At 29.3% G+C, this 10,686-nt stretch overlaps 1 protein-coding gene across 2 annotated transcripts; it reads right to left on the bottom strand.

Annotated features, from left to right (window-relative positions):
- LOC109327896 (MADS-box protein FBP24-like) lies at positions 1,760–6,584 on the bottom strand. 2 transcript variants are annotated; one of them, XM_019561065.1, is made up of 6 exons: positions 6,301–6,584; positions 5,223–5,295; positions 4,908–5,072; positions 2,840–2,881; positions 2,676–2,723; positions 1,760–2,006 (listed from the first exon to the last, which is right to left on the bottom strand). In XM_019561065.1, the coding sequence occupies exons 1-6, from the start codon at positions 6,486–6,488 to the stop codon at positions 1,797–1,799; spliced, it is 726 nt and encodes a 241-aa protein (XP_019416610.1). In that variant the 5' UTR covers positions 6,489–6,584; the 3' UTR covers positions 1,760–1,796. The 2 variants fall into 2 exon arrangements, with proteins under 2 accessions (XP_019416610.1, XP_019416609.1); XM_019561064.1 differs by having other exon boundaries at positions 1,760–1,976; positions 2,682–2,723.

Genomic DNA, 10,686 nt, shown 5'->3' with positions numbered 1-10,686 from the left:
TAGTCCACGCCTTTCTATACGTGACTGTATAACCAAAACGACTAACAACCTCCTTCACCAGTGCCTTAACTGGTATACTCGGATCTGCAGATACCAAATTAACAATAAGGTCTGCAATGAATGACGAATTTAATTTACTATGATCTTGAGAAACTACCATAGATACACAACTATGTGTTCCACTAATTTTTCTAATCTCCCAATAATCGCGTTTAACGTTATAAGAAGCGCGAATTCGCCACTCACATCCTGCACCAAAATGTTTACATTTGGCAACATATATGTCCGGTCTAGACTCTACAACAATATAATCAAACGAATTTTTTATATGAAATTCTCTAATTGTATTTATTGTGGCTTCTTTAGATTCAAATTGTAAGCCGATAAACAAATCATTATCAACAACATTCGTTAAACCGGTTATGTGTCCAATATCACGACCAGCTTGAGAATTTGTGTTCAAGAAAAATGATGAGGGAGTAGTATATGTCATACTACGAGATGAACTACTACCAAACTGAACCTCTTCCTCATCACTGCATATTTCAATCTCCTCTTCATCACTAAAATCGCTAACAATATCTCTCACAATGGTCATCTACATTAAAAAATTAATAACATTAAAACATATAAACTTATAGAAATGAAATAAAATGGAGCAACTAAATAATATACTAACCTCTACAATAAAAGCTTACTCAAACAAAGTGATTAACAAACTGAAGTGTTTCAGAGAATGAAGAGAAATTGCTGTGAAAATATAATTTACATACCACGAGTCGGAGGTAAATATATAGACATTCAAAAACTCCTTCCCTATTGCCGAGTTAGGGGAGCGGAGTAAAAAATGAAATGGAATGGATTAATTAAATGGTCTATACAAGAAACTACTCATTAGCCAAAAGAAAACAAAAATTATAATCAATTTCATAAAACTTTTTACAATATAGATTATATTATAAGTTGTGGTTATTACCTATGAAGCACGGATATTGATACGTGTGTCGGGTACGATACGTATCCGATACGTCGACACATATTTTTTCCAAAATACAGGATACGATACGTTCAGGATACGCGTATAAAATAATAAAAACACATAAAATATGATAAAATTACAAGTGTAAATCAAAATATCCAAAGTAAAAAATATGGAAATTTAAAATCACTGCCCTCCATAACAAATCTATCTTATTCTATTTTAATGAAAACGAATCTATCCTAAAATCATTGTCCTTCATAGCAAATATATTTTATCCTATTTTAATGAAAACGAATCTATGTTATCATGTTTTATAGGAAACGAATCTATCTTATCCTGTTTTATTGAGAACGAATCTATCTTATCCTGTTTTATTAGAAACGAATCTATATATCCTATACTTTAGTGAAAACGAATCCATATATCATATATTTTATTGAAAACGAATCGAATATGTGTCTTAATATTTATTTACTTTATTTTATTTTTTTAATTTTTGGATACTCTATGGATACGTATCTTTCGCGAATCCGAGCGTATCCGTGTCGGATACGTGTCGGATACGGACACGTGAGGGTGTTTGACGAATCCGTGCTTCATAGGTTATTACAATTGCAGAAAAATATAAGGAACACGGTCATAATTATAGTTGTAATACTATTGCATTGAATCCAAAACCAAAATATTGGGGTTGTTGAGTACAATTTAAAAACTACTAATAGTTAATGTATTGTATATATCTCAGTCTATAAAGAGAGACATAGATAACAACTAGCATTGGTTATAAAATTTAATATTACAATATATATAAATTTCATGGCTCCTGGGAGTGTTGAAAATTAGGCTGAGCTAGGTGAAGATATGGGTGAAAGTGTGGAAGAACAGGAGCAGCAAGTTGAAGCAAAGTATCAGCAGGTTGGTCTTCAAAGAATGGGAAGTAATCCATTACTTGCTGTTCATGCTGCTGCATTGGTTTATTTCCTTCTACTGCAACCTGCTCAAATTCCAATGTTGATAAAAAAAAGTATCGTATTAATATAGCAAATTAAATGTCAAAATTAATGTATATATTGGAATGGGACAATTAATTGAAGGTAAAAGTCTTTAAAAACACCCTAATTTTATGTCTTTTGTAAGAATGATTTAAGATGTATATATTAATAGTGTAAATGTTTTTTACATTCTCAGTAAATTATCCACCATTCATATATTAACCATCATTGACTCTTAATTTAAGGAGTAACATTACACTAACGGTACGTGTAGATTTTAAACTCTTGTAAAAAGTTATCATTAACTATTTTTTACTTCTAATTACTCCTTAAATTTTAATTCTTCGAAAAAATGGTCCATATATATAAAGGTAATGTTAAATTAGTAACAATGAAATTTTTTATCATATATTTTATTTTAAACTCTAGTGATAAATCAATTTTATTTTACTTTATATATATATTACTATATTAATCACTTATAGTCCTCTACATACCAATGCTGACAAATGAATGTGATTTCAACGTTTTCCTTGTGGAACTACGATAATGATAATTTAATGGATAATTATAAAGAAAAAATAGTTCATAATATCTATTTACAAAATGCATAAAGTTTGGGGAGGATTTATGCCTTTTTTTCTTAATTTAGTGTATAAACCCAAATTTCAAAAACGGCACATAAATTAGTTTGTAGTCATACTTACCCAATTGGATAAATTGCTGTGTTCATCTTCCAAAATTCTCTCCTACATTAGAACATGACGAAATATAATTATATATAGAAGATGCATGCTATTCAAGGTTAAAGGTGGGGTTTGTGTTTGTATGTATATGAGAAAGAAAGAGAGAATCATTGTGTGACCTTCCTTCGCAGATTATCCATTTGCTGTTGCAAGAGCTCATTCTGCATGGTGTATAATGTCAAATGATTGTGTCAAGGATGGAATCATGTAAATACTTTACAGATAAGTTACATAATGAACAAGTCAATGATTTTCATAAATTTGATCACGAACATGATTTGATCCTAAGGCCTCACTCGGTTTGGCCCACTAAATATGGTTCGATTTCAATGAGTCTAAGGTTGGGTCTATGTTCAAAAATTAGACTCAATCAATATATAGGTTCGGGTTAGGAACATACATGACTCTCTCATGATACTATTTCATTGAGAAAACTTTGACAAAAAGTATCATTGATTCTCTAATTTTGTATTAAATATATACATGTATATCATTTCATATGTCAAATTATATATTCATAATAATAAGTAATATTGATAAGATTTTATCTAAAATAAGTCTGCATAATATTTAATCAGGTTCAGGGTCGAGTTATGGTTCTAGTTCAAAGACTGACACGATCGACATTTGGAGTCATATTAATTTCGGGTTTAGGTTCAAAAAAATAATCTGACCAACATTTAGGGACAAGTCTTACTCGACCCAACCCGAATCGTGCTCATCGCTAATAACAATAGTTAATTACGGCTAGAAAGAGGTTTAGCCTCTACAAGCTAAGCAATTAGGAATAAGGCAAATCAAGACTGTGTTTTTTGCTTACCAAACCTTGAACTCGAATGTAACAATACTAAAAAACGATTACCATATCTCCCCATTGGGTTTCGAATATCTCAAAGTCGTATAAACCCTAATCCGGAATGTGCCCCTTATCATTTAAAAAGATATATTATTTGTCCTTTAATGTTACATATTTATTATTTATATATAGGATAATTCTATAATTTGACATTTATTATATAAATTTGATTTAGATCAGGTTTGGTGTCGTGTTTGATATAGATGATATCCGAACACAAACCCAATATTTGAAATTTGGAAAACCCAATCCTAATAGAAGTAGGTTTTCTTCATTAAATTATTAGGTTCATACCAGTATATACGGGTTCATCTCTATAATTAATCTTAAATAACATATGGTGAATGAAGTAATCAATTTTGTTGAATTTGTTTTTCATCATATAGTTATTTTCATTGTATACACTTTTGATCAAAACATCCTTGCTTTCATTCTTTATGTTATGTGATAATGATTAATGTTAATAAATTAACATTGAAAATGATGTCGAAAAAGAAAGTTGATAAAACATAATTCATAGAAGAAACAATTAGTGTTATTTATATTAGACTCTATTGACTAGTTCGACCGTATATGGGCAAACTAGACCTTATATTGACATGGTACATGTATCATATTGGTCGTGCGTCAAAATCGGTCAAAAAATTGTATAACCGATGTTCATAATAAAATTTAAAAAGGTGAATTATATATATATATATATATATATTATCTTGACGAATTTGACAGTACCGTATTAATAGCAAAGGAAACAATTAAGCAAAATTGCACTATTCCTCATAAATTTAAATTGTATTTGTATCATTGTATGTCTTGTATATCAAAATCTATACTGCCTAAATTAATTCAACTATCATCTAGCTTAATTCCTTAGAAGTATCAACAATATCTTAGTCCAATGATAAGATTTTATAAGATTTTAGAAGTATCAACAATATCTTAATTCCATAGAAGTATGTCTTGTATAAGATTTTACTAAATTCCTATACCAACACTATTATATTTTTGGCTCACGACTATGTCTCTACTTTCAATGGCTTCAAACTGTGGTATTAAAATACCATCGAAGTAAAAGGCAAATGTTCGATTTCTAAGAGTAATAAACAGTCATACATCTCGAAATAAATTAGTTACTAGGGGATACTATTGGTTTAATCAAAAGTTCCTTAAAAATGAGATGATTGGATTGCATTATTAAATCTCAACTCAAGGAAAGCGAGTTTCAGTTTCGAAATTATCGGAGTGTGAAATATAAATAAGTTGAATTTTATAGAGATTATTAATAAATTTTACCTAAAATCAATTCGATGGAAGAACAATAGATTTATCACCTGACGATCTCGAACCTTTGCCATAGAGTTCTCCAATTCTTCTTCAAGTTTAGTCAAATCTTCATACTGTAAACAACTTATGTCCTCTCCAAGATAGCGTTGAATTCCCAATTCAAGACGAAGAGTTTCCTGCCTCAGCATTCCCAATTCTTTCAATATATCTTCCTACAAATTGTATTAGGACATCAATAATTATTTTTGTGGAGACTCTCAAAACCTTAATATTATTAGTGCAAACATAGTATAATTTAGAACAATGAATATAAGTAATACTTATGTATTCTCATGAAAACATAGTACATGAGCATGTTATACCCGCAAGTGATGATCTTGTTGCATTATGTGAGTTCCTGTTGCTCTCTGATACTTTGCAATGATCTGCTCCATCCTGATGTTTTCAAGTTAATTATTTGTTAAATGAATAGATTTTGTGATATGCAAAAGCTTACCTTTTAGGGGAGTACATCTTGTATCCTATATTTTATATCACTCCATATTTTATAGACATGTGATTCGTTAGAAAAATTTATTTAAGTTAAAATTTAATTATTAAATATTTTTTTGACCTTATAACATATGAAGTGGAGCAGGGATCCTCACCATATAATAACATACAGGCATCGCAATGAATGACATTTTTATTATTTTATTTATTATGAAATCATTTTTTAGTCATTAAAAATATAAGTAAAAATAATCATTTATATCTTCCTTAATCTTCCTTAATAGATAGAATACCTCATAAAAAGTTCACTCTCTTTTTATCACAATTTCCAGTACCTTTCAGTTTCAGTCTTACACTGAATATTTGCAGGAAAGAGACAACTTTGATTTCATTATCATGATAACCAATCAAATTTTTTTACTGATTTTCAAACAATATTTAAAATTAGATTCCACAACTACAATTAAATTAGATTCCACAACATTTCCACAATTACAATAAAAATTGCAACCACAATTTAATACACATTGAGTTCGTCTAGAAATGTTAGTCCCATTTTACACTTTGGAGTACACAAAGTCAACATATTTGGTTGAAACTTGAAAGTGAAACCTATCCTCACGCACATGCTGTCTGAACAAATAAATAATTAGCACATGAACTGACATCAGGTTTATATTCTTTATGTCAGAAACTCAGAATATCATATTGTAAAGTCCGAGGTATTCAAGTGAGTCAACCTCGTACATTAATTTCATAAATAAAACACACATATTATCAATAGTAAATTTTTGCGTAGCTAAATCAATTCAACAGTGTAGAAACTATAACACAAAAAATGAAAGCTGTAGAAACATAAAAACAAGAAACAAAAATCACATTTTACATCACAAAAGCAAGGGACTTGAGAAAAAAGTGCCAACATTATTGTAGTGTATATATAAATACCTAAACGGTTCAGTGCAATACTGATACATTTTTCCATTACTAGAGAAGATGATGAGTCCGATTTGAGCGTCACAGAGAACAGAAAGCTCATGAGTCTTTTTCAGAATACCGGTTCTTCGTTTTGAGAAGGTAACTTGCCTTGTTGTGTTGTTCTCGATCCTCTTGATCTCAATCTTTACGCGTCCCATTTCAGAAACCCTACATGTTCAAAGAAATAAAAGCTCAAAACAAATAATTATATACATTGTTCTTGTATCTTTTGATTTCTTAAATCCTATAGATTCCACCCAGAAAAGAAAAAAAAAAGGTGATTGTTATGGCTATTAGTCTATTATTACTAACAACTATATGTGATTAAATTGCATGGCTTGGGTTTGGAGAGAATGATTTGTTGCTAAAAAGGAGAAATAATTACAATAAAAGAAGTTTCTTGATTATGGTCTAGCTTTTAAACTAAGGGAGTTGGGTAAGACGCCATTAACAATATGTTTCAAGAATTGTTCATGAGAGAGAGAGAGAGAGAGAGAGTTCAACATGTTGATACCTGAAAAGTCTCTCTTTGCTTGTTGAAATTGTGAGACTGAAGTGTGATTTGCTAATTAAATACCTACATTCATTCACCTTAAGCCAAAACTACCACAATGATTTTATGTGCTTCTTCATGAATATGGATAGAAGGGGAAGGGTAACAATGTCATTTCGAGTCACTCATAAAAATCAGTAGTAGCAGTGCTTATAGGAGTGAAGATCACCAATCATTTTTGGCATCCCCATGTAATTAAAAAATGGAACTTAATTAAAATAAAAAATTATAAAAATATAAATTTGGAATCTTTATATTAATATTAAAATTTGATTGAATAGGAACATTAAACGTAATTATTTTGAGATATGTAATCGTTCTTGAAATACATTGCATATCGATAAAGTGGGGTCATGTAAAATCAAAAGACGCATGGCATCATTTGCATGTGATGTGTGACCCTTTGAATATGCAATGCAGTGTTTTATATCACAATTGTAGTATTGATTTTGGTTACTTTGCATTTAATATAATCAAGAAAATTGCTGAAAAATATTACTTGTGATTGTAAGTATCAACTCTAGAAAACTACAATATTGCAATTGTAATGGAGAGACAATGGCATTCCATGCAATATCATCAAAAAACAAGGCTTCTATTCTATCTAATGCAACATTGCTGAAACATGTACAACAATGCAAGTTGTTGCAAAATCAAAACTACTCCTTTGCTTGGTTGGTCTAAAAGGCAAATTTGAATTTTACCCAAATAGGTAAATGCCTAAAATATTAAGGTTACCATAAAAATATATCTATGGGACTCATTTAGAAACGACAATTGGAATCCACTCTGCGCACAATATTCATTTGCATGTGGTTGTAACATGTTATAAGTGGTCCAGCTTCAAGAAAAATTTAATGCTTCACAAAATAAACTCTAGGGTTAAAAGAAGATTTGGTTCAATAGTTTTTACTTTTTTATTATAAGATTCTTTTAGGCAAAATTCTCACATTCAATAAAATTATGATGTAAGAGGGATAAGTACATAAATAACATTATTATATTGACCTTATTTATTTATTAATATATTAATAATGATAATGATGACAATAAAAATAATAAATAAATAAAAGAAAATAATAAATTAGTAGAAAAGGGCAAACTTTGGTAGTAGCACAAAAGGGAGAGGAAGGGATAGGAAAAAACAGAAAGTAAATGAAGAAGGAAAAAGTGGAGAGGAGAAAACTCACCATTTTTATCAACTTAGTGGTTAAGCTAGAGATTAAGCCAGTGTGAAAGACAAATACAATGTTCATTAATTAATTATTACCACTGAAAAGCCACATACAAGCCAGTGTGTGCACATAAAATTGTATTTATTACCTACTTAATATTTTTTATGGTTGATTATATAAATTGTATCAATTTCACTATCACATCTTCCTCAATCATGGCCATGTATGTTTCCATTGTGTCCTTACTAAGCAAGGTGGCACGATTCGGAATTATTGTTTTGGGCCTGCTACTTTTCCCCAACACTGTAGGGAAAGCCCAGGAGTTATAATGATCATTTATTCCATTGATCCTAATAGGATACTTATATCAAATCTATAGGTTGAATCTCAAAATTCACAATAAACTAGATCAACACACCCAAAAAAATATACTCAGTGTTTAGAAGCCTTTCTTAGACCTACATGTCATAGATATCCATGACAACCTTTTTTTGCTTGTTGGGTTCTTTTTTTCCTGGAAAGTTGTAAGAGTTTATTTATTGAACACCAAAAAGATAACTTCTTTTTAAGTTGACAAAAGGACTCTTTGATTTTTGTTAAGAGTGTATATGAGTTAAGTTATCTTGAAAGTGATTGAGTGAGGGGGTAAAAGCAATATTATGAGAATTGGATCGGGCAGTCCGATCGCTGATTGAATTTGAAAATCGTTTTGGTTTGCAATCTTAAATTGAATAAGAGGTTGCACCGCTTTTAACCAAGAAAATTATGATCTAACCGTATTAAACTCGATTAAACAAGAATAACCACCGAACGGTTCACTTAAAATTTAAAATTAAAGCAAAACACTACTCTAATGATTTGTTTTGATCATGTCCAAAAAAATGGAGAGATATTATTTTAATATAATTATAGATAATTACTAATTATATGAAATTTTGCATCTATATATAAATATTATTATATATTTATAATTAATTATTCATTATATATGAAATCAGTGGGATTGGATGTTTAACGTTTAATCTTTCAGTTTGATGTCCGACTTTGGTTTCAGAACATTGGGTAAAAGTATAAAATAAAAAATAATTATATGTAATTAATACAAATAAAAATATTGTTGATAATTGATGAAAACTAGATGAGTATTGAATTTTACACCATCCTTAAATTAATTATTAATTTATATTATAATGTATTTTAAATAAGGAGAATTTTAAATGAAAATAATTGGTTGAGTTAGATTTCAAGCTCATCATTAGGGTGAGTACATGCCTAATCTTATTAAATTGTTTAAATATTAACTAACAAGACGTCTAATTCCTCCAAACAACACATGTTGAGAAGGACAGCCACGAACTCCGAAAGGGATTCATTCCTTATCTAAAAGGTGAGGGGATACCGTATTTTTAAGGCATATACTAGTCATATTTATAAATCTTATTTGACCTCTAAAACTATTTAAAAAAACTATTATACCATAAGGCTTTTTGGAACTTGTCATGGTTTATGGATGGGGATCAGTTGTCCCTAATCATATCTAAAACATGTCCCAAACTAATCACAGTGAAGCAAAAATAGACAAAATCATAAATATTTAAATTTTTTAATTAATGTGATATATTATGATTGAGACAGACTTTAAGACATACTTATGAACAACAGTTCCTTATAGGTCTATGACAAAAACTATCATTAACTAATGGAACTTTTTCCTTAGTTTGTCATACAAAATCACTATGGGTGGCGAAACAATCTTTAGTCTTTACCAAATACAACTTTTATTTATTTATTTGGTAACATAATGTAATTTAGGTTACGTTAAGATATTAAATTAAGTTTATTTGACATTTATTATATAATATAAGCATTTATCAACATGCTTGGAAGGTTATGAAGTTCTAATTCTTTTATGCAACTAAAGGTATTATCTTACATTTCACGATAAAGAATAAATTCATTTTAAAGTGTATCCTTCCCAACAAATGTCAGTATCATAAAGGTTTGTATTTGTTCCAGTCTTGAGTCACTTCCTCACCTGTTTTCTACATTTTTAGTTTTTACCCTTATTTTATATTTTAGCTGTAAGCAATGGGTTCTTCATTCACCATATCCATTTCAATATCATCGGTAAAGTCAAATGTCTATGGTCTAGGGTAAAATAGACTTTTCAGTCATGCGATTAAGCCCAAAAATATATATAATGTAGCGTTATGAAACTCGGGTCGGACATAGAGATTTAGTATAAGATTTACACAGTTTAACCACTTAAACTCTATGGTCGAACTAGATATCATATATATAATTAATAATTATTTATAAATATATGCTTATATAAAAGCAAAATTTCATATCATAAATAATTATGTTTAATTATATTGAGTTAATATTTCTTGATCATTTTTGGATTAGAATAAAACAAAACAATATAGTGTTTCATTTTTAAAAAAGGAATAAGTGAGTTCGTGATAAACTTTTCGGATTATTCTGATTTAACTAGGTTTAGTACATTTAAAATTGAAATTTATGTGGTTTAAAATAATCTAACTATTCATTCAACAAAAATCACATTTTACATCACAAAAGCAAGGGATCTGAGAAAAAAGTGCCAACATTATTGTAGTGTATATA

The sequence above is a fragment of the Lupinus angustifolius genome, chromosome LG15 (genome assembly GCF_001865875.1).
Source record: "Lupinus angustifolius cultivar Tanjil chromosome LG15, LupAngTanjil_v1.0, whole genome shotgun sequence".
Classification (NCBI taxonomy): Eukaryota; Viridiplantae; Streptophyta; class Magnoliopsida; order Fabales; family Fabaceae; genus Lupinus; species Lupinus angustifolius.
The sequence above is the reverse complement of the archived record's forward strand: the minus strand, read 5'-3'. Positions and strand labels throughout refer to the sequence as shown.